The sequence below is a fragment of the Melospiza melodia genome, chromosome 1, assembly GCF_035770615.1.
Source record: "Melospiza melodia melodia isolate bMelMel2 chromosome 1, bMelMel2.pri, whole genome shotgun sequence".
Classification (NCBI taxonomy): domain Eukaryota; kingdom Metazoa; phylum Chordata; class Aves; order Passeriformes; family Passerellidae; genus Melospiza; species Melospiza melodia.
The window spans coordinates 9,408,590-9,434,098 of record NC_086194.1 but is presented as its reverse complement, the minus strand read 5'-3'; the positions used below and the strand labels follow the sequence as shown (position 1 = coordinate 9,434,098).

The 25,509-nt window shown below is 35.8% G+C and overlaps 1 protein-coding gene across 1 annotated transcript in view; it reads right to left on the bottom strand.

Annotated features, from left to right (window-relative positions):
• UBE3C (ubiquitin protein ligase E3C) overlaps positions 1–25,509 on the bottom strand; it is a 72,220-nt gene that overhangs the window by 31,681 nt on the left and 15,030 nt on the right. Inside the window, exons 5-16 of the mRNA XM_063182622.1 lie at positions 24,262–24,377; positions 22,678–22,835; positions 20,513–20,666; positions 19,514–19,734; positions 19,080–19,234; positions 17,114–17,301; positions 9,921–10,007; positions 9,147–9,304; positions 8,367–8,599; positions 4,523–4,627; positions 3,375–3,462; positions 40–137 (exon numbers count right to left, since the gene is read on the bottom strand). Of these exons, the coding sequence (XP_063038692.1) occupies positions 40–137; positions 3,375–3,462; positions 4,523–4,627; positions 8,367–8,599; positions 9,147–9,304; positions 9,921–10,007; positions 17,114–17,301; positions 19,080–19,234; positions 19,514–19,734; positions 20,513–20,666; positions 22,678–22,835; positions 24,262–24,377 (1,761 nt within the window). The remainder of the gene's footprint in view (positions 1–39; positions 138–3,374; positions 3,463–4,522; positions 4,628–8,366; positions 8,600–9,146; positions 9,305–9,920; positions 10,008–17,113; positions 17,302–19,079; positions 19,235–19,513; positions 19,735–20,512; positions 20,667–22,677; positions 22,836–24,261; positions 24,378–25,509) is intronic.

Here is a 25,509-nt window from a genome sequence, read left to right as displayed (position 1 = left end):
AAAAAACACCAATTGCATATTAAATTAGAAATTAGGTACCTTTACTCTTTCTTCAAAAGGAACTACAAAAGGTAGCTCTGTCAGAATTGCAAGTTGTCGTTCTTCAGATACAGAAAGAGGTGCTGGCTCCAAACCCACTTAAAACAGAAATAATAATTTTTAAAATTTTGGAAAGAACATTTTTTTAAAACAATTTCTTTTGTATCAAGTGACTCAATCTACTTTGTATAAAAACACATACATTAAAATAGTTTATTTACTGCATACTCACTCAAAGCCTTACCTTTCCTTAAACATTAGTTGCTACAAGCAAACTGAAATATAAGTATTGAAAACATACAAAATCAAAATGCATATAAAAATATGTACTTCTGTACCTCTATTTTTATTCAGAATAAAAATCTCCTTAGGAAAAGCTTAGGAAAAAATGCATGACAGAAGACAATTAGTAACTGATGATTTAGAATTTTCATTGCAGGAATAGACAATATTCCTATTCTCATGTTCAGAATATTTTACAGTTACTGTGCTTTCAACTACATATTCTAATTCCAATCAAGTCATTTTTGGTAAAAACTTTAAGAATTAAACCAAATCTAAGGAAACCAACAGAAAGATAACATTTATTTCAGTGAGTTTTCTCCCCTAACAGTAAAGTCACAGAGACCACATTAAATCCCAGTGACTGCAGAAACAGTGAAAGCACCATCATGAACCTGTATAATGTATTTAAGACAAAAATCTTGGAGAAGAATCCAAGAAGCCACAGCAGAGAGACTAATTCATGCAGTTCCCAAACCACTGTGCAGCTCCTTTGAACTCACAGGGTATTTTTAGGAAGCAACTGAACTTTTGGTGATGCACAGTAGAAATGACAATCCTGCTCTAACTTTATGGGAGGAAACTCAGCTGGTGAGCACACACCTGACTGTAAATTAATTAAGTGCAGTCAGTATTGCTCACTGATGAGCCACTGTGGCCAAAGGTGCACCTGACTCCAGTCTACAGAGGTAACAACACCCACAGTTCCCTGCTTGTTTCATTCTCATGTTTAATAATCACCTCTGAAAAAAGACTCCAGAGTCTGAACACACAGAATGTATTACAAAATAAGTAAATGCTTCATGTCACTACCCTGTCTATAAGTTTTTAATTACAGTTTCTAAGTTTTTTCTTTGACTTCTACCCATGGTGACAAGCATCTTCTGCAATCTTCTGGACTGAACACTTCAATGCTCTTTTTTATTTCTTTTTTATATCCTCAAAGCACATGAAGTAGGGATATTTTAAGACCAATTTAATAGGATATGACCCTAAACATCACTAATCTTGATATATATTCATTGGGAGCAGGTTTCAACATTGCAAGCCTTTGGAATTTCTGACAAAATGCTGATTTGTGATTATCTTTAGTTTACTTAGTAAACATTTTTAAAGTCAATGTATGAAGCCTATTAAGCTAACAGTTAAAATCATTTTAAATGAAAAGTGCATGTACAGCAAAGGTAAACTACTACATGACTTCGACAGTTCAATTATTTCAGTCAATTAGTCAATTTTATCTGCATTTCTCCATCACAGCTTCTTTCTTTAGAGAGAAATATGGGATGGAGTCATCAATACAGAGGGCATTTAGAACTCACAAGTCTGCCATTTAAGTAAATGAAAAAGCACAAATAAACATGGCCATATGTGATTCAGCAGTACTTTCATGCTAATTGGCTTTAACCCATATGGAGTCAAGAGGGATTTAACAAGTCATGTGCACAAGGTTACCTGCTTGTTTTCACACATTCATGTTGACTGCACTCTCTTTTTAGCCTGACTTTGTATGAAAACAAGGTTTACATGAACACACTGTGCCATCTTTCCTCCAACACACCTCTTGAGTTCATCAGCTGAACTTCAACTTTGGCAGAGAATAGGAAATTCAAAAATACCAAATACTGTGAAAATTTTCACAGGCCAGAGAGGAGAAATTCCTTTAGCAACAGCCTGGAGAGCAGTGCTCAGTGTGCCAGCTCACCCGGAGCCAGCCAGGAACAGGAGGGCACACAGCTGCTCACACCTGCACAGCACAGGCATTCCTCATCCCTCAAGTGCCCACAGCAGGAGAGGCATGAAATGGAAAGAAGTGGAGGCAGCTGGAGAAGGAAAACCTCAATGCAATGTAGGTGTGAAGGCAAGGAGAGCAGGAGAATGTGGAAGTGATAAATGTGGAATAGGTTTGGCAGTGGAGAACATCCAGACAGTATAAACAGCTGTGGAGAGTCATGTAGGTCAGTGAAAGAAACAAGGATTGCTGATGTTGAGAAGCAGTGACTTCCAGAGAAAGAAACCAACTGGAAAAATATATAATCAATAATTCTCAGCAGTACTTGAAGTGAGCCAACTAGTTATTATCTGGCAACTACACTAATAAGGTAATCAAAATTAACTTTTACCATTGTAGCTACTCAAATAAAAATTATCACTAGAAGTCTTTAGGCTTCCCCTCTGGCCAAAGCTTTTAATTCTGTACAACCCTACAGCAGCATTCAAAGGCTACAGTCCCTCCATGATCTACTGGATCTGGCTAAACTAACTCAAACAGATTGCATCACCCTGAAAGAGAGCAAGGACTTCTTGTAGATGAATCATTTTGCTGCTTAAAGGCCCCATTTTAAAATCATTATTAATTCTGTACAAGTGCCAGTGATCTAATGATTATTTTACCTGATCACAGAGAGGTAAAATTCTAGAACAGTGAAGCTGAAAAGGTTTGAAAAGCTGGAAGAAACTGACTGTCTACATGAGAAAGCATATTGGAACAATCTGGTGTAAATTGCTAAATTTGTCCCATTCTCTAATTTTTCTCTGCAGTTCCATAAAATCCTGGTATTTTGAGTACTTTAGAGGTTTACATTTCTGCCTTATCTAATTAGATAAAATATTTATAAACAGTAATTAATATTTACCATACAAAGCCTGTTTGTAACAGTTTAATACATAACAAAAATGTTTCTTTAGAGTATACAGTAAAAGCAAAATCTCAATGCTTTACATCTTCTGTTCTATGCAACTGCCTATTATACAAATTAATACATTATTTTAAGAACACATCATTTCTCCACCTCATCAATGCCAGTGGAAGCTTGGGCAAAGAAATTATTAAATTAAATAACATGACATATTCTAAAGATTTACACACATGCATACAAGTACACAATTTTTAAAAATATCTTAACCAAAATTATGGAAGATTGTCTTGCTTTTGGTTAGCAAGATTTTACTACAAAATGCTCAACTGCATTCTAGAGAAGACAGATTTCTTTGCATAAAGCAATCTCTTATTTTGACTTAGCAAAGCTGAAATTGCAAGGACAGTGTCTCACCATCCAGAGTGGACTGCAGGGGTCCTATCCTCCCCATCCTCCTGACTCTCCAGACGTGTCTGGCCGATGGCACGTACAGCTGTGTGACCTCACAGATGAACAGGATTTCACAGTTAAACAGGACTAATTACACATTATCATTTACTGCTGCATACTAAATACACAGAGCTGTCACATGCAGGAGTGTGTCTGAATGTCTTAATTCATGGAATTCACAGAATCACTGGGTTGGAAGAGACCTTAAATATAATTGAGTCCAACCCAGCCCCAACACCTCCAACCCTGGCACCCAGTGCCACATCCAGGCTTTGTTAAACACACCCAGGGATGGGGACTGCACCACCTCCCTGGGCAGCCATTCCAGAACTTTATCACTCTTTCTGTGAAAAACTTTTTCCTAATATCCAACCTATATTTCCCTTGACACATCTTGAGACATCTTCATTTCTGCTGATCCCTCCTTACACTTGTGCCTTACAGGAGTGCTGCACAATTAACAACAGTACAATATAAATGCCCTGTATTTAAAAATACCACACAATGTTACATTCAGTTCTGGTATTTAGGACACTAGAGAAGCCAAATTTGAAGTTTGAGATATCAAATATTCTGTTTATTCTTTACTGAGCATGTGTCATGATTCACAGGAATCTAGTACACAGCAGGTATTAGCTTTTTCTTTTGCACACACATACACACTTTTTGACATCAATGTCATTTTTTTCAAAAGCTCTTAGAAAAATAAAGTCATTTCTAGGTGAAGTAAGTACAGAAAATGCTGCTGAATTTTCTTTTATTTTAAAAGAGATTTTTCCCCACTATGGAGCAATTATTTAATTTAGCATTTTTACTATGAGAAGATGCAACTATGTGCTACCAGATTCCCCCTTCTCCTCTGCTATAAATGCCAATGATTTACAGTCTTGCACTGTAGGGCAAGTTCCCCTTTACTGATTAGAAATGTGCTTTAACATACAAGTTTCTTAACAGAGACAAGACTCCTACATTAGAGAAAAGCAACATTATTCCAGGTGTTAAATCATATAATCTGTGCAGCATCAACATCACTAATATTGTCAGGAATCAAAGACTTTACCATTGAAAATTTGGCACCTGTAAGGCTTGGTGGAAAAGGACATGACTCTTACCTTATCTGCTTTAATGTTTTCTTGTTCTGACAGCCAGTGATTTGGTGGACAGAAATTTCTCCTTGTATCTCTAGATTTCAACATTTTCACTAAGTTTGTGATGACCTAGGTGTCAGAAACACACACATTCAGAATACACTAAGCATTGTGAATGAAATTACATAATTCACAAAGCAAAAGTTTAAAAAAAAAATCAGTAACATATAAAATTGCCATTTATTTTTTTAACTCACAAAAACTTGCTGTTAGAGTTAAATAGAATGAAATTAAGTAATCATGGCTCACCTGCAAGACATCAAAAAACTTGGCTTATTAACATGTGATTCCAAAATCTAGGAACCAGCAGTACATAGGATTTAGCAGTACTGCACACCTGAAGTGCTGCATGCCAGTTCAAGGAAGCCCAAACAAATCATTATCAACATTAAACTCCTTATTTAAAGAAATAACACCAAATCAAGTATACACACAATGTATATTAGGTATGTACATCATGTTCTTTTATCTTTCTAGCAAAATTGAGAAGCAAAATTGTTATAGTGATCACTAGGGTAATCTTTTCAATTTTAGTGTTTTTCCTGGAAGTTTCCTCCAATCCAGAAAAAAATGAAAGTAAGTAGAGAAACCAAGCTAACAAATTCTCCACCTCAAGCAGAGCTGCCATACTCAGCTGCATGCCTTCTGTCCAAAGCTGAATCAAGTTCACCCACCACTACATAAAACATAATTAAGTGGAATCAATACAATAGTAAATTACTAGGCTAAAAAGACATTATCACTGCTACAATGATCAGCCATCTGTTTGGCAAACTCAAAGTACAGCACTTGAAAAATGAGTAAGAAAAAAGTGTACACAGGGTTTTTCATAGAAATAATCTTGCTAAAAGACAGTCTTAATAGACAGGTGCCAACAGTAACAAAGTTCAATGGGCCTTCTAAAAGATTCTGGGTCTAGATGCTACACAAAAGAGCTTTTAACATCCAGTCTTTAAGGTAATGTCTTTATTCAAGACAGAACAAAGAATGCTATTAAGTGAACTGTCTGATTACATGGGAATTTTCATCACCTTTCCCTTATAAAATTCAGTGCAGGTTACATGAATCACTGAAGCTCTATGGTCCCATTACCACTGAGAGGCAAATGTTTTTTAAAATGAAAATAAAATCAGAAAAGACTATCTACATGGAGGCAATGAAAATACAATATTTTACAAGCAGCTAAAGAAACCTTAAAGGAAGCTGAATCAGATTAGATGAAATTGGAGTTTCTCCTGCAGAATGCATTGGTACTGAGAACACCAACCCAGCTGGCACCACAACTCAGCATTCCTTTGTAAAAACTTTCCTAAGTATGTATTCCATGGAAAGGAAAGATGTACTACAATAAAAATATTAAAATGGGGATTTCTTTCCAATAAAGTATCCAGTGCAAGCAGCATTTAAAATTAAAATTCAACAAAATTAGAAACTTGATTTCACAGGATTAACTCAAGATGGTGAAATAATTCTTCTGTTTAACAAAGTTATGAGTATATGAAAATGGATTTAAGATTTTCTATGGAATCTGTATAGTTGACTATACTATCATTCTACCAAGCCAAAAATGGAGGAGTCTGTTGAAGACATTTTCACATGTAAATCTTACCAAAGACCTCCAATCTGTTAGCAAATATGCACATCATTATCAGCAGCCTCACTGTTTCCAGATTTACCATTATATAATATATTAAATAATAATATATAACATATATATATTTATATATAATTTAATTCACTTCATGTATACACATATGTATTTTATTAGACACCAGAGGTATTGAAAATACACAAAAGAAGTGAGGAGTTAAAAGAAAAAAGAGAAATTAAAAGCACAGATTATAAGGAAAAAATGTGCTTTTTTTCCACCAGCAGTTTGCAAAAGCTTTAGCAAAGATAAATCCCATATATTTGATAGATATATTTGACATAGTGCAAAAGAAAGAAAAAGCAGTTTCTACTTGAATTTATAATTAACTACTTTAGCTTTGTTTTAATGATTTAGAAGAAGGTACTGCTGCCTGCTTACTGGCAGGAAGCAATTTTTTGAAGCTGCTGTCAGGAAAGACTCAGAGCCATACACAGGAGTGTTCTTGAGGACATTAACTTTAGCCATGTTCAATTTTTATCTGTAACAACAAACGTGCTTCTGAAGAAGCAAAGAAGGGAAGCTTTGCTATTATATTCTTTTCTGGGGTAGAACTGGAGCCTTCCAGATACCCTCAAGATTTATATTTCCAGTTCAGCTGATGGAAGACAACTCTGGCTCCTGAACATAGTAAGAGTACACCCAGTTTTGACAGTTCCACTACAAGTTTAATTTCAGACTGCCAAAGTGGGACAAAGTAACTCAGAAATTTACAGCTCTCTGAATGACAGCAAAATATGATCAAATTCACCTGAAATCCACCAACTTACACAAAGATTGATTAAGCATAACAAACTAAAGCAAACAAAAAGAAGGAGGCATGATTACAAACTGCATGCATGAAAATACCCCTGATCTGACATCTTTCTCAGAAAAAAAACACATATTGGGGGTTTCATTAGTGACCTTTAAATCAAAAGTTTATTTGGCAATTTAAAGACAAGTAATTAAATTACATTGTGCAAACACATATTAGATCAATCTGTGCAAATTACAGATTCAGTGGTGCATTAGGACTGTATTCAAAGCAATCAAAACATTATCAGTTACTCTCACTGCTATTAATGCTTATGCTCATAAGTGAAATGTGTTGTAAAATCAGGCAGAATAGGCTGGATAGAGGCTACCTTAGACTTGTAGAATGAATAAGCATTCCTTAATTAGCCCATCAGGTTAAGTGCAAGCCTTAATGGGCCTTTCCTAAAGTCTAGCATGACATCTTTCTCCAAACATGGCCAAGAAGAAAGTTCCATTAGCAATATTAATACAAGCTTAGTTGATCATTTTCATTCAATTAACTTCTTTCAATTAAATAGATAGCTTGACAAAAGCAGTGATAAAAGACCTGAAGGGACAGCTGATGACTCGAACTGAACATTAGTGTGCGAGAGGTCGCCAGTATTAAACAGACTGTAAATCTGGCATTCAATTTGGAAAATGCATTTCTTCTGCTCCCACTTCTTTAATGAGCAATTTTAGCTGACTAGATGTGTTTGCTGCAGAATTTTCATGACAAGTCAAGCACTCCTTTTTCTCAGCAATAGTTATATCAGGGGTTTTTTTCTGCTAACGTTTTCAGCTTCTCTTAACTCATGTCTTCACTAGCATGCCACGGATAAAGCCAGCAGAAAAACACTGGTAGATACCCAGAAAGAACATACATTAAATTCACATTTGCTAAGCCAGATTCACCTTCCCTTTAGATTCCAGCAAACCCAAAATGAGGAATACCAACAGGTTTTAGAAGATTACAAAAAAAAACAATACAGCATGGTACCAGTATAGTGAAGTCTCTAATACAGAAGTATCTGATAATCATTAGATTTTGTTAGAATTTCACACCTATACAAAGTCATGATAACATGCTTAAGCACCTTGGTTAATGAGAGTCCAAGTTAAACCCCGTATTTTACACAGTAACTGTTTTATAAACAAGACAAGCAAGAAGAAAATTAAGAATTGTCAGAAGAAAAAAAAAATTTATAGTTATCAGAATTTAGTTACTTGAAGTTTAGCATATATGCCAAACAGCAATCTTCCCAAATCCATATTCCTTGTTGCAACAGCAATAAAATTACAGGGACAAAAACCTAATTTCATATCTTCAGCAGAATCATTACAATTTTACTCAGCTATGTTCTGAAAATTGCCAGAATTTACCTTGAATAACTGAATCCACCTTTTCTGTTCTGTCTGTATGCACTGCTGCATTTCTGTGTTTTTTGTCACTCCAACACTTCGAAATGCTGCAATATATTCCTCCCGAACCTCGGGCTTGGTTTCTGGGTAAGCCAGCTTGATGATTCCCAGACAGGCATCTCGAAGGCAGCGGGACAGTATTACAAGCTCTTCTAGTGTAAAAGGCATCATTGATGATTGTCTTTGACCTACAACTACATGAAACACAAGCTTAAGTTTCCTTAAATTACTTTTTAAAACCCTAATTATTTAATTCAACTTTAATATTCACACAAGTAATCTAGAGAAAAGAAACATCATCCAAAAAAAGAATGAGTAAAAATTTAGAAAGGAGATCAAATATTATTGTGTGCAGTTACAATTATTTTAATTACAATATCCCCTTGATCTCTTTTGTGATTCCTGCTATGTTAAATTTATACATTAAACTACAGGTTCAGTCCAGAAGAAGTTCACTCTCTTCACTAACTCATTAAAAATTATCATGATTAAGAACTTCCATATCAGACCCTGTGTAAAGCTAGGGTTCCCAAGGTGCAGCCCATTAATTTTTCTCTCTTTTTTTCTAAGTGCAATCACCATAAAAGAGCCAGCTGACAGCTGAGTGCTCAGGGGACCATCAGCAAGCCAGGCCAGAAGATCCTTCCTCCCAGATGTCAGCAAATCATTGCCCAGGGAGCCCTCCAGCCTCAGACAAAAACATTTTACAAAGCACTGCTATTTAGCATGTTTGAAACTCACCTTCTATTGGGTCACCAAAGAATTCATTATCATGAATAGAAATAAGTGAGTGACTAAACAAAGAACTGAAAAGGTAGAAGAGAGGGATAATTCGGCTGGAGTCCTCTAAGGACATTGGAGAGCCTCTTGAAATCACTTGAAGGAGTGGCACCATAGACCTTAAAATACAAAATGCAGTGTAAAAGAGAGGGTTAGTAAAATACTCTATGACAGTACTACCTTCAGCATTCTGGTAAAATAATGTGGTAGCAGCTCCAACAGCAGTGTAACAACGGTATTTTCTGTTGTTAAATAATTATTGTTTTCAATTTCTGAAAAATAAGGTTACTCCTCAGAAGTTCTTGTTATTGGTACCTCAGTGTCTGCATGGCAAATTAACTAATACAGACTGCAGATACTTTGGAGACACAAAGCAAAGAGAATAATCCTCTGCATGTCAGCACTGAACACACCTGTACTGCCTCAGCTCCCAGGAAAGTGCTTCTGCCACCATCTATTTCTGGACTAAGAGCATGTGAGGTAAAACTCACACACTTGGCATGAACCACCTGGAGCTTCGGTGTTTGCTCCAGTGATGCTTGTAAGCACTGCAAGAACTACCAAATATTACACTCATTTTAAGTAAGTCTCTTTATTCTATCTGATTTCCAAGATTTTGCTCAGTGTTATGAAATCACAGGAGGTAAGTAACCATACCTCTAAATGTCCCATTTCCTCTTCACCAGATATTCTACTTTAACAAAGAATCAGCTCCAGAGATGGTACAATACATACCCTGTAATCATCCGTGTAGTCATTGAAGATATCAAATACCAAAGATGCCTCAGGAATCTGGCATTAAAGGCTAAACTATAAAGCAGCCTGCAAAAAGAAGTTAAATTAATTGGGTCATCCAAAATACTCAAAATTCACAAGACACAAATGTTTTTATAAGAACTTTCCAGTCAAGCATTTCTCAGAAATAATTTAAATTTACTTTTTCCACATGAAAGGTCTTATTCTGATCAAGTATGGAAAAAACCCAAAAAATGACAACTGAGTATGTAAAACCTTATACTAAAAATAACAACTTTCATTATCTCAGCAACAAACCATACAATATAAATAACAGCTTTCATTATTCCAGCAACAAACCCTACAATATAAACCCACATTTCTAGTCTTTTGCTGAATTCAACATATATTAATAATAATAATGTAACAATGAATTAATAATCTGGGACCTTTTAAATTCTAATACAGAAAGTTAAACCAAACTAGTTAATAGGCCAATTCTGTGGTTCTTCTGACAGTAACAAATATAGCAATTTTTTGCAGAAGGTAGATTAAAATACCTTCATTTATGTCAGAACTATAGCAATTTTACTGATATACTCAGCTTGGCAGAGAGAAATAGAACATCAATGGAACAATGTCAGGACTGCTACATGTGCACTAATCCACCTGTAAACTGAAAATTGCTTATTGTTAGAAAATTTCTTACTAGTTTGTAAATGTGTAATTTCACAAGCCAGTTATACACAGGACTGACTTTAACCATATTACTTCAGACATGATTACACTATCAAAAACTTCTTATAGAAAAGAGAAATAAAAGCTTCCTGAAACTAAAAAGTCATCCCTAGCATTTTCTTCCCCTTGTAGGAAACAATATATGAGACACAATCATTTAAAACTTCTAGGAACCAAAATGGATTTCACTGACCAAACAGTCATTTTTTCAGGTATCAAAGAACAACACTCAGTTATTTTTTCTAGATGCTACTTTCCTAGGTCTCCTAATGTCTGTTAGGAAGTAAGTAAAACAAATACTGAGGTCAACATCTCTCAGTGGCCAACAGTTTTGTAACATCAAAATTCTCTGTGACCAGGCATAAAAGAGATGGGAGGCTGGGAAATAGGAGCAGGCAGGGGAGGCTATCTGCTGCCAGAAAACAAAATATTATTGTGGACCACATGGAAATAAACATTTGCCAGATGGCAAAAGGAAAAGAAGCACACATTTCATTAGAGAAAAAAAAAAAAAAGTAAAATATCATTAAAGGTTTTAAAACACTGGAGAATGGTTTAACTCCCACACAAGAACACCTACACACCCTCTCACAAACACCCCTGGCTCCTGCTGCCTTCCCACAAGCACAGCCTCAGTCCTGAGCTGGCCCCTTCCTCGGGCTCCCAGCTCACCTGCAGCCCCCAAGACAGACCTGGGATGCAGCAGCAGCAGGCAGAACTCACTGAGCACAAAGGATCCTTTCACAGCTACGGGGAGCTCTGGAAACAGACTAGGGCCATGCAGGAAAATGGGAAATGAAACAAGCAGCCTTGAGTTTGTAGTGTGCCTCTTTGAATTTTAAATGCATAGATCATTACATTTAAAAAGATTTGGGAGCTTCACTTATTTCAAAGAAATTGCACATTGGGAACATTACCAAGTCCAAGTCAATTTGAAGCAACTGCAGCTTATGCCAGTTTAAGATGAGCTTTGCTGTTACATTAAATTCTACTGTGTTTTTTTCAAAAAAATTCAAGCTGAATTTGATACATGAGAATTCCATTCCCTTCTAAAGTCACATTATTTTGACATTTGGTGAAAATTATGCATTAACATGTAAGGACAGCCTTATCATACCTAGCTAATTTAGAATAAGGATTTGTATTTTACTGTTTAAATATCTGTATGATAGCTCAGATGTCTTGGTTTTTGAAATGAGAAATTTCCACAGTGACCTTCAGTTTTTCAGCCTCACATTTAAAATGAAAAGTAATTTGGCACCTTGCCTTCAGGTCTCACGCAGCTTCCAAGTAAAAACTTGTTAATTTCTCAATCATCCCTGGAAATTATGTACCAGTTTGAGCAGAAATGAACAAACATTATGGACAATGAACCTATCATAATGTAATTCATTTTTTCATTCCAGCAATATTCAGCAGTAATGAAGGGGAAAAAAGGACAAACCTTAAGAGCTTATAATAATAACCTTTGCCTAAGTTGAAGCCATTTTTATTCCATATCCGTGATTCAGGCAGTCAATTGTAGCAACTGCTCTGTTTCATGGCTCAGATCCAGAAATGCTGAATTAATTCAACTTTCACATTTCCCTTTCCTGAAAATCTGCTTAAGTACAAAAATGCACATTAGGTAGAAGATGGCACCAACAGCCTGTTTCATTAATATGAAATAACTGTAACTATGAAGCAAATGAATTCATCTGCTCTAAAGCTTCCACTCTAAAGTTTCTGTGCTGTGACCAGAAAACAAATACAGAACTGGAAATTGAACACAGAATGGTGAATTGGGCAGTGTGTTAAAAGGGATTTGCATTGCTAGATTCACCTGAAATTTAATCCATTGCAAAAGTAAAGATGGCAGAAAAAACCAACTACCTTCCCACTCCAAGTACAGAAACTGGCTTTCAAAGTTCAAAATGACAACTGTAACCAAAAAATACAAAAAAGAAAATAAACAAAATGCAAGGATGACTTTGGAAAGTTGTAGTTACACAAAATCAGCTATAATAAAGTTTCAAAATTTTTGGCTTCACACTGACAAAAAAAAAAAACCACCGTGAAAAGCAAAAAACAACTTAGTAAAAAAAAAAAAAAACAACTTGGAGAATCAAAATAGGTCAAAATCTACCTTATTTGATCTTTTTCCTTGGCAGATGAAAGATGTTCATCTGTTTAAAAACAGCCTTTCCAAGTAGAGCTACATTAAAATGACACAGTGCAAAAATTCCTGATAAACTGAAAAAGGGTACAGGGATGGCTCATACATCCTGAGGAAAAAGCCTTAGGAATACACAAAATTTCAAGATCAGCTAATATATATATATATATATATATATATATATATATATATATGGTTTTGAGAGTCAAAATAGTCTTGACCACTTTTTCTTTTTAAGAAAAAAAAAAAAAAAAACAGAAAAAGAACTAGAAATAAAAAATATTACAGGCATTTTGATTTTTATGTTAACTTATAAAATCTAACTCAGGGGTTTCATTTTCAATATTTGCACTATTCTAAAAAAACTGAAGCAGCTAAAGTTTAAATTCCTTATATCTAGAGGTTTGAATTTTCTTGAAAATCTCACTGAATGCCACCAACTTCTTCACTATGAGATCATTATACATGTTTTATGCAATGGATTCATTAATAGATTTTCTGTAAAGTCCAATATTAAGATTTAGCACAACAGTTTGGAAGAAAGCAACATTTCTCTGCTACCAGAAAGGATAAACTTTTTTCAAGTGCAAAAACACACACTGCCTCAACCTCAGGCTGTGATAGAGTTAAATTCACTTTAGTGATTCCTGTTAAGTATCAATTTTAATCATACCAAATTAAATTATCTGTTCCCAAAAGTAAGTACATAACGATCATTTATTTAGACCCTTGTTTCTCTCTCTAGGTATCTAATTGTCCACAAAGGCCACATGATTTATGTCTACTTGCCACATTAGCATTTTGAGCACCTCTGGTTTAAAAAAAGTGTCAAATTCCTCCTGTGCAATGGGACAGATTAAATGACCCATTAAGCTTAATTTAGCTGAGGCACCACTACAAGTTAATTAGTTAAAGGCAAGATTTTCAGTCTAGGTCATAAATTGGGCTCAGTTTCCCACTGAGACCATTTAAGTTAATGAAGAGAATCCAGCAGAATGAGAGGAGCTCATACAGCCTGTGACAGGTCACTGCTGCTGGGGCAGAGATTCTGTCACTGCTCAACTGAGAGGTGTCACAGGCATGAGACAGCAGCACAGCCACTGCTAAATGCACTCTCCTGATCTTTAGGCTGCTTTATGCTTCTACCTCTATTTGTATTGGACCATGAACATAAAAGCAAAGTTAAAAAAAAGAAGATTAAAACTGCATATGCAATGATGTTGGCTTTAAGAAAAACACCACAGTGTCAGAATGCTGCCCAAAGAATGACCATAAACCTGGGTATCTCAGCACACATGTGAACACAGGCTGCTCACACCACAGCAGAGAAGGGCTGAGCCACAGGCTGACATGAGCAGTTGCAGTGAGGAACAGGGACTGTGCAGCTGTTAACCCAAGGCAGTGAACGCAGGGCACTGCTCAGGCACTGACAGCCACTGACATCCCAGCACCAGCACAGCTTCCACCACCATTTAACACCAGCTGGAACAAAGATGAAGTCTAAGGTATTAAATTACACCCCAAAATATCTTACAGAAACACAACTTACTTATTTAAAGCATTGGTTTGATAAAAAAGTCCAGCAAGTCTCTCCAGAAGAACTACAGTCCAAGAAAAAAATTCTCTCCTTTTTTTTTAGAAACAGTATTCAATAATATGTAGCAACTTCATCCTGGAAAGATTACAGCCCATCCTTTTTGAAAACAAGCAGAACTCTTAATGGCTCCTTTACAATCAGGATTTTATTTTACATCTCTAATGTTACTGAACACAGGGTACGGGTTTTTTTTTTTATTTGTAGTTTTTACAGGTTTTTCTTGTATTGTGACCCTCTTCTTTAAGTTGGCTTGATTGCATATTTCCAGAATTATTTCAGAATTCATCAAAATTCCTAATAACTAACCCAAAGCAATGAGTTTTTCCAGTTATCCACCTCTGGATCCCACCACCCTGTCTACAGCATCAGAAAATAACTTTACAGGCTTGCTCCTTTCAAAACTACATTATTATACTTGTGGGCATCTTGTTTTGGACGTGGTCTCTGTTACAAAATCAAGGAAAACACTGAGCTGATTCAGCAAAACCAATGTTCCTAACATCACACAATATCATCATCATCATCAGTCAAATTATAAAAGCATATTATAATCATCAGTCAAATTATAAAAGTATTGAGAAGCCTCAAGAAAAAAAAAGCATTCAGCAATAACAGTGACACAAGTCTATATTGTGAAATTCTCATCTTTGTCCAAGAGGGAAAAAAACCTCAGAACTATTAAAACAATACTGAGATATTTGTCATTTGTTCCCTTCAAAATCCTGTGTCGATCTTAGCTCAATTTTCTTGTTACTGAAAAATTATTTTCAATTATTACTGTATTTATCATCCCATTTTTCAGATTTTAAGCTTCTGTTTTTATAATTACTTTATATCATAGATATGCCATTAAATAAACTACAACTCCTATTTTAAACCCAGTATGATTTCAAACACGAAATAAAAGAGTACTATTGGCTCTTAGTATATTAAAAATAATTTTAGATAAATTATTTTTGCTTAATTATTTCTACATGGTTTTATTAAGCAGATATACTTCACTCTGGATATTAAGTAAAAGTTTCAAAGCAAGGGTAGCATCTTTCAAAAGACTAGAATTAAATTTGATAAAATTTGGGAATTAAAAAAAGTCACCAGACAAAAAAAGTGAAACTTAATGACAAAATGTCTTTTAATTATCTTTCTAAATTCCACAAATAAGTATCATCTGTCCTTCAAAAAACACTCAAAAATTATGTTTAGAATAGCTACTTGGTAACCTAGGCCACATCTAAAATGCACTGAGAACAGGACAAAAGACTGACAGCTGCTGAAATGATCCTGGGCAAACCCAGCACTTACAGCTGACTTCTAAGTCAGAACCAGTAATTAAATGTCTACTTTAATTTACCAAATATCTGTGTAAATTAAGTTCATTTTGACCCCAAAAGTAATTGCACTGGTATCATTGAGAGAAATCTTCGTATCTACTACTCATTTCTAAAATCCAGCTACTCAAAAGTCACAATTTGTAAATTATTTTCTATTAGAAGATGCTGAGTAGAATTTCATAACTCCTGAATGTATCCAATGTGTAAATAGCTTGTTATCACAAATAATTGCCAAGACCCAACAGAGCTTTTCAGAGGAAATAGATGCCATACTCCTACAATTAAAGTTGGGTGACTGCTTTATTCATTAAACACCCTTTTCCACACAGTTCACCAGCAAGCCCCCAGTCAAAGCAGTGATGCATTTAAGCTCAGTAATTACTATCCAAGGCAATGTACTACTTGCAACAATAAAGCTGGCACACTAATTCAACTGCTGCTATGATCTTCAGGTCTCACATCCTGCTCTAATGCAATTAGTCTACAAAGAACTAATTACCCTAATCGAGCAATCACAGTTTCACTGACATCTCACTTCCTCTAGCAGCTATAAACACCATTGGGCTAAGATAGCACCTAATTAGTTTTCTGTATCACTGTTTACAATGCAGTTTGAATATGTTTACAACATTCCCTGAATACTTACTTTACTACCAGCAACTACACAGGTACTCCAAACTACTTGCACAAGAACAGTGTTAATACTTATGGGTCTCAGTCTGACAATAAAAAGGTCAAAAATCTTCTCCCACTGTTCTGACATTTGTGGTTTGCAATCTTTGTAAAAGAATACTGCACAAATGAACATGTCCTTTGTTTTTATCTCAGGTGCCAAACCCTCCCCAAAAACCAGCAATTTTCAATAGTTAGGAATTAATTAACTGCACAAAAGAACATGTCCTTTATTTTCATCTCAGGTGCCAAACCTTCCCCAAAAAACAACAATCTTCAATAGTTAGCTATTATTTTAATAGGCAGCAAGACATTTTGGTATACACTAAAAAAGGGTGTGAATGAGTTGGTTTCAGTGCTCAGCTAGCCAGAGAGACTGGGGAATTCAGAGCACTGAATGTTTTAGAAACAAGGTAGTCCAATTTGTACTAGAATGACACTCAACACCGCCTCTGAGCAAGGGAAGAGATAAAATGCTTACAGGAATCCTGAGAGGGCATAGTGACCAGCAAGAAAAGTAAGAAACAAAAAATCCACTCTTTGGTTTGCCTTGAATTACTGTTTAAATTCTGAAATTCTAATTTATTTTGGTTAGTTATAAAAGAAAATACAGAAAAAACTCCACAAGGAACTTAAAACAAGTCTATCTAAGAAAATTTTAGATGTACTGCAGCTGAAGATGACTATTATTTCTACTTGCCTGACTTTTGGCACCATCATTCGGTGTTGTACCATGAGTGTGTGGCAAATTGATGCCATCAGGGTAAAGACCTCTTCACTGGCTGAATCTCTCCACACCATGTTCAGCAGAGTGTTTGTCTGCTGCTTGGTGTCCAATTTCTTGAGGCACTCCTCAGTTATGTACTGGACTGATATTCTCCCATCACCCTACAAACACACCAAAGGAAAGTTTACTTTTAATTTTTTTTACTGATATCCCCATTTCTATTAAAAAATACTTCCAAATTTAACTAGAATGAAGTTTTCTTGTACAATAAATAAAAGAGAGGCACAGATGTATATCCAAGTTTTAAAATTATCAGATCCAAGAACCAACTTAAAGTCCCAGGCAGGTAAGTGTTGAGCTTTGGTATCCACCCTTCACTGAGGCCAGTGGAAATTCTGCCTTTACTATAAGTATGTTCTGTAATACTTACATACAATTAGGCAAAATCTCTAACTGGCATGAGAATGTGAATAATCACCTCTTCTCCACTGACATCAGTCAGCATTGGACATGAAACCCAGAAATGGATGTCGACTCTAAATCCCTTTATAAGGAGTATTTTCACATTCACAATTCTTGGGTTAACAAATGACAACAAAGTTCAGGGTGGTCAGTGCATGTCTGGGCAGTACCAGCAGTGTGTGAAGAGGAATCCTTTCTCTTGGCATGCAACTGAGTCCACCTTAACCTTTTCCTAACTTCCTCTGAGCAAAGCTCTCAGGCTCATTGAAGGACACAAGTGAACCAGTTATAAATTTTTAAGAAAGAGGGGTTGCCCACCAACTCATCTTTTTTTTTTTTTTGTATGATAGGCATGCATGAAAATACCGAATACATACACAAAAATCACAGGAGAAACACACAAAAAAACATACTGCAATAAAGAGTATTATTTATATAAAGCCTTCTCAGAGCAGATATTTTTCTAATTTAAAGTTATCTGTGAACAGAAATTACTGCTTTGTTTTTACCTAATCACCTCTTAAGCATCACCCATCTCTGAGGCACAAGTAGAATCTGCCAATATTTACACTGGCAAAGAAAGTATTGTGTGCCTGGCAAAGAAAGTGTTTTATTCACACTACACTGGTAAAGATTTTGGTGTGACAGTAACATGCAGCATCTAAAAACACTCAAGTAAAATGCTGCAAGTACTCCCTGGCAGCATGGCTCTTCCTAAGTTGTTTTTTTTTTTTTTTTTTTTAATGGACTTTAAATATGGTGAAATTGCTCAAATTCTAGAAAGAAAGCATGCACACTAAGTCCTTTGAATGACTGTGTCTTCTGAAAGATTACATAAAAACCAGTAAGAAAATGCTGAATTTACATCTGTCCAACTTTGGTTAGTCAAAGTCTTGATATGAGTAACAGGAGGCTAAAGTCAGCACAGACTTATTTATAAGTTTAAACTATAGTGAAAAAGTCCTATGTATAACAGTGTCTCTATGTATTATTACAGGAAGCAGGTGTTGGTTTCCCTTTGAGGACTTTTGAGTTAGTGGGTATGTACTGACCTATTCTACAGCATAAAAATTGTAGTTATTTCCATGAGGAAAAAAAAACCCACTAAGTTGGAGTATCACTGTATTTCGTGATATCTCAACTACATTGTGGACTTACAGAATACAGAGAGTAAGAAAATCTCTGTAAAATACAAACATAAAAAGGCAATTTTAAGCCTCTTTTTAAATAAAAGCTTTGTACTTTCACAGACATGCTATCTGTAGTTTTGGATCTATTGTTATAGTAAGGAGCTTGCTTTAATGTAAACAATCAGTTCCATTTGCTTGCAGGGAACAGACACCAATTTTTAAGAAGCAAACAGGCTCCCTTCTACACCTACAGAAAAACACTGGACTTAAGAGTGATCATGTTTTTTCCTATCTCTGCTGCTGTTGCTGTGGCACAAATGCATTGACAGGAATTCTGCATTGCTTACTGGTGTAGTTGTCATTTTACTGATCTCTTCATCCTCATCTTCAGAATCACTGTTTGCATCTTGACAATCTGTACCAGCAGCAGACACAGGCAGCTGAGAGAGAAAAGTCTGGAGTACCCTCAAATACACAAGAAGTCCTTCCTCTGAAAGGGATCCTAGTACATACAGAGAAATAAATCATCATCAGTGAGAGCACAACGTGCTATAAAAAATATTTTACCAGAAATGCCTGACCAAAACAAGTTATGCCAAATCTTATCAAATTAGTGCATTTTTATAATGAAAAGGCTAAGAACAGGTAACAGAACAGATCTCTCCAACATTTTCATCCACAAACTGTCCTTTTTTCTTGGCAATGAACCATGCTGAGGAAATACATAACATATTAACTCCAACATGAAAAAATCCATGAATTGTCCACTCAGCTTGCTCACCCAAATGTGTTTCTCCAACTGTTAACACAAAGTAGAAAAGCCATGGGGCTTGATCACTTCCTCTTGAACATCCACTTTCTGCTAATAACAGTGCATTCAGAAAGAGTTCATAAGGGAAAATGGTCTGCACATCAGCAAGCGCTGGAATGATGAAATGGAATATCTGATCTGTAAAAGGTGCTGCCAGAAACTCCTCTGTGAAGGCTGCAAAAATCTGCTGCCTGAAAGGAAGAAAAATTGTTGCTATAGAAAATACAGGCAAAATTTCCCACAATTATACCAATAGAACAATAGATCATTTTACAAGTATGAACATATCCATCAAGAGGACTGCAAAGATGTGCTCCATTAATTCCATCCTAGTACATCAGATTTCTCAAAAATTAACTTCTTAGACTAAATCCTCTTCCTAATGATCTTACATGCAATTTTATCCTTTAAACTTTTCATGAACTGGAAGAAAACTATTCTGAAATAAAATACATTTTTAAAATATTGAAGAAAAAAAATACATCTAAAAAAACCCTTTTACACAATATCCTATTGTAACGAAAAACCCTACTGCATGTGATACAACCTGAATTCATGTTCTCTCTGTCTACACACCTGACTCTTTCTGCTTGCAAGCTGCCTTAGTAATTTCTCTCCATAAACCTCAGCTCATCTGTCACAAAGTTCTTTTGAACTCTGAAATTCTTTTCATCTACCCTTAGCTGCATCTCTGCTCTCATCTAAATTTTCCACACCCTCATTCCTGTGTGCTGATACCTGCTATTCTCTGTGCTCTGTTTATTGCAGCATTCAGCATTTTATTGCCTTTTTCTTAAAAACACCTGAAACTACATTGCTTCAGTGATGTACAGCGCTACCAAAAAATCATTACTGTACAAATAAATCAACAAGCTGCACTGAAAAAATGGCTGGACACTAGACAACAACAAACTGCACATGTGATTATACCAAATGAGTACACAGGTGTTTCATATTATCTTTATTTACCTTGCACCTTCTGGACAGGAGCTATATGTAAAGTGCAATGGCTTCAGAACATTCTCCAGAAGTATTTTTGCAATAGGGACACGAGAAACATCAGAATACTCAATACTCGAGGGAAGCTTATTGTTAATTAACAAATAAAGCGACTTGTAGTAGCCTGCAAGCAAAAAACATCACTTTTAAACACAGCATTATTTTTCTTCTTTTCCATATAAAACAACAAATGAAGTTGAAAAATACTTTCTAATTCATTACATGAAGCTTGACTTAGGAAGACATTTTACAATAGTCCAAGTCACATTCACATAAATAACAGGCTGTATCAGCAATCTCTCTGGAAACATCACATTATAAAATCATTCATAGATAACCATATTCAGAGACAGTTTGATTATGAAAGACCAATCAGCTCTTACTGATGAAGTGAATGAAGTGAATACTTTGATTTTTAAAATAATGATTTATGCAAGGATGTTCTCCTCTTCTTTAAGTGACTCTAGTCGTGTTGTCCTTTCACTGTTCCAGAAATGAAGAATTTTCTACTCTATTCCAAAACATGACTGCACCATAAGGCAAGAGGCCTGCTGGCAGAATGTCCCAATTCTGTGACCACCCTGCCTTAGCAGACTGAAGAATACAATCACTGTTTCCAGAGCAGGGCCCTCTCAGACAGTAATAAAATGCATTATCACCCATGCCATAAAGACATGTATAGAGAGGAATTTATTTTTGTCTCACTGAAGTACAAATGGAACCACATGATTTCATTCTTCTTAAAGCAACTTCCTTCATGCTCAATGAACTCCTAAACTAAGACACAAGTCCCACAATAACAGGAACACTGTAAATGCATAAACAGTGTCACACCACTGAGAGTCCAGTCTGAGAACCCTTCTCAGGGACCACCTAACTTGTTACAGTGGAAGTCCCATAAAGGAATGACTTAGCAATGAGCAGAGACACATGGAAGGCCAATTCTATCCAAAAACATACACTAATGAAAACTGTAACAGATTCTTTACAAGTTCAGCATCAAAACTTATTAGGAGACAGAACACTTGCAGTTGCACAAAACCACTTCTTTTTGTTTTCATTGTAAGTAATCAGAAAGCTAAATTTTAGTAAAAATGTATGATTCTATAATCTCAAACTTTCATGTATCAGTTGTGAAGACAGAATATTATACTAAAAGAATAAATACATGCATATTTATTATACAAAAACCAACGTGACAGAGTTTCTGTTAAGCCAAGGCAAGTAAAATAAATGTGCTACATTAAGAATGATTTTTTTTCCTCTTAGTGATTTCAACATACAGTCCTTAGTAACAGGATTAGGTATTCAAGTCCACTGAACGTACTGTAAATATTATATAGAAATATTCCAATAACCAATGATTGGAAGATGGACTTTGTGCATTTTACACCAAAGAGGCTGGATCCAAGAGATTTATTTCAAAATGCTTTTGTCTTTCCTCACAATTCACAAGTTTTGCAAACTCAAGCCACCATATCAAAAAGGCAAAATAATTTATTTTGGACATTCCCAGAGCAATAAAGTTTCTTTGCAACTAAACATCATTTTGGTGCTAACTATCCAATTCATTAACTTTTGGTATGTTTGCACAGGTGTCACTGACTGCAGTTTAGCAAACAGTTTTGCTGATGATGGCAGGAGAGAAATAAAAGCCAGGCCACCATCCCTGCTAAGGTGTCTGAGTGCTGGCAGGATGAAAAGCTAATGCCAATCTAGAATAATAATGAATATTAACATTTACAGAGAACAGTACTGCATCACAATTATCAACTTTTACACAACTGAGGCCTAGATCTGCAACAGTATGTGTGTCCATGAGAGTGTGTCAAACATCTTCTGGAATAAAATTTTGTTAGGCAATATCCACCCACTATCAAAAGTTGTGCTACAAGTCTCTGTAAATAACTCAGTAGAATATTCAATTTATAAAGAGAATTTCCAAAGAAATCAAGCAGCAATTTCTCAAGCCATGACCTCATTACAAGGACAATATCCATTTAAAGCATAGGTTAGAGTATGCAGCACTTTATTCATCCTGACTGTGGTAAAGACAAAAATTTTATTAAACAATATGAGCTTCAGGTGTTCAATTTTTTATTATTTCCCAGAACTTCTGGTTCCTAGCCACTCACCTTTTTGAACCATGTAGTGCAAAATTTGTTCAATTAATGATGTCACAAAGCTGACATCTTGTAAAACAGGCAAATACGTATTCTCAGATGAAAATACCTCAAGCATTCTCATAGGAAGTGCAACATTCAGACTGTCATCATTGCAATTTTGCAGTAGCCTAGAAATGAAATTAAAATTATTTAACAAGATATTTCTCCTATTTCACCACACATTCACCTTAAAGTAACTTATTTCTATCTACTTGGTTTCCAGGTGCTCTCAGTGGTTTAGCTACATCTTTTTGCTGGCATCTTTATAATAATAAGTCCTATTTTCAGGTAGCTATGAATATGGCATTTTACCTTTAAATCCTATTAAATTCTTGCTCTGAGTGGTTTGAAAATTTGGAGGTCTACTGCATAAACTAGGAGAGAAGCAAAGAATAATACATGTTTTACCAACATGCACCACTAACCACATTACAAATGAAGCCATAAAAGCCCCAGAGCAGCACAAGCTGGGAACGGGTGTTAGGGAACATCATGTGCACAACTAACACAGTATGACTTGGATTACAGACTGAAATATTAAAACTACAACCATTCCCTCCCTTTTAACAAGTTGCTTATGTAACAGCTATCAGTAACCACAGAAATTATGATGACTAAGAGCCTATTTAGAATTCAAAGTATTTTTTAGTGCAAGACAACTGACTTGTCCTAACAATGTGCTTTCTTCCCTGTCCATATTAAGAGCTGCATTTACAAAAACACAATTTGCACTGTAGTGAAATGTACAATTCCATGCAGTGGCACCACATCTGTGTCCCACTGCACAAGGACTTTAAAGTCCACCACCCAAGTCTTCTTTAGAATCTGGTGTCACCTTTTATCACACATACAGTTTACACACTACACTTATAAGAACACGAGTTTTAGTGACTTAAATTAAACAACTTTCATAAAAACAAGTATTTTAAAGCTCTGCAGAGTGTAACTAGTCCCTATTATTGATAAGAACAAATATATTGTTTTCTAATAAAAGAATAACAATAGCTGCCAGATATTCAAGTCACCTTAAAAGATTTATCCTTCTGTGATTCTCCCACTACAAATAATAAATTTAATGCTGAAGCCAAAATGTGACTGCTCAATATGTCTTCAGTTCAAAATAAAGAGTGAGGAAAGCCATATTCAATTATATTAGCTTTGAAACAACATCTATCCAAAGCATATCCTTGGAACATTAATCTACTTCAGGTAATAACATTAAAACACTATCAGTTCCCAAGAAAACCTGGTTTCCACAAATATTGTCAATGATATCACTATACAAAAACAGTTAAGAACAGACTCAGGCCTATCCTAGGAGAGCATCCTTAAGTACATGTTGAATTTGAAAGTCAACAGAGCTTCAGAACATTTGACTATTCTACACAGGAACAGGTGTCCTACACCAGGGATGACACATATATAATATAAACAGTCCTCTACGTAAAATAATGTACATTTAATACTTGACTTGCTACAAAAAAAACAAACAAGTGCTCATCATAATTTCTGAACACTTTTTAAATAGTAGCACATAGAAAAAGAATAAATTACCTGCAACACAGCCCCAACAGTCTTTTTATTTGGAATAAGCAAGTAAGTCTGTCTAGACCATCCAATTGCTTAACAAACTGAGAACTCTGTTTAATTAAATTCTGACACATCCATACCTGCAACAAGATATGCACAAGTTTACAGTTTATAATGACAAGTTCTATCATCTATGACAACTCAGTGATATTTCAATGCTGTTATGGATACCTTTGGAGGACTTACAAACTCAGACTGAATCATGTTCAGTTGAGGAAAAAAAAATTGTTACTCATTATAAACTCCACAACCACTAGTACTAAACTTTCAGAGTTAAGACTGAGTTACACCATCTGGTAATTTGTTTCTTTTTAAACAGCTATAATTCTTTAATGTCCATTATTAACAGCCACTACAAATCACACTTACTCATACATTTGTGAAGCTGGCAGTGACTTTGCAATTGATATGCCAACAATACTGACAGTGAGAAAAAAAATCACCACCCAAACACCTTGGGAATGACCACGGGGCTAAGTAGAAATACTGTCTAAAAATTAAAATCCTAATAGAAGTACATTGTTTTTTAAAACTTACTATGAATAGTACACATAGGATTTTTCAAGGCTTCACTTGACATACTATAAATGTGTGTGGGCACACACGCTTGTAAAATACAATTTTAAGTTGTGACTAAATGAAAAAGAGCAGAGTGCAGTGAAAAGTGCACTCTGAAGTGAAACACTGTTGTGGTGTGCTGTAATGTCCCATTTTGGCCTTCCAGGTCACTTCCCCAGGTGTGCCTGTACCTCTCTCCCTTCCCCCTTGCCCCCACGCTGAGTGAGTCCTGTCAATCAGGCTGAACATTCCAGCAAGGTGTCGTGTGGTTGGTCAAGTTCAAAGGATGCCCCTCAGCCCAGGGGTCATTGGCCTGTCTGGGTGTCATCTTCCCCTGAGACCCTGCCCCTCTCACCTGGTTGGTGGCTCACCTGTACCTCCCCTCCCCCTGTCCCTGAGCTTAAAAAGGTGATCAGACCATGCGGCCGTGTTCTGTTGGAGCAGTTGCTCACGTTCAGACCTCTGTAACCATGGAATAAACCTCTGGACATTAAACCCTCCAGCAGAATCCTCTCCTTTTTCTCTTCACCATCGCCTGAAGCCATTCCTCTTGAGGTAAACGGGGTTCCTAACAAGCCTGGACTTGTTCAGTGCCCAGCTGCAATCTCCAGCAAGCCAAGGTATCTCTGGGGTGATACACCGCAGTTGCTGCCT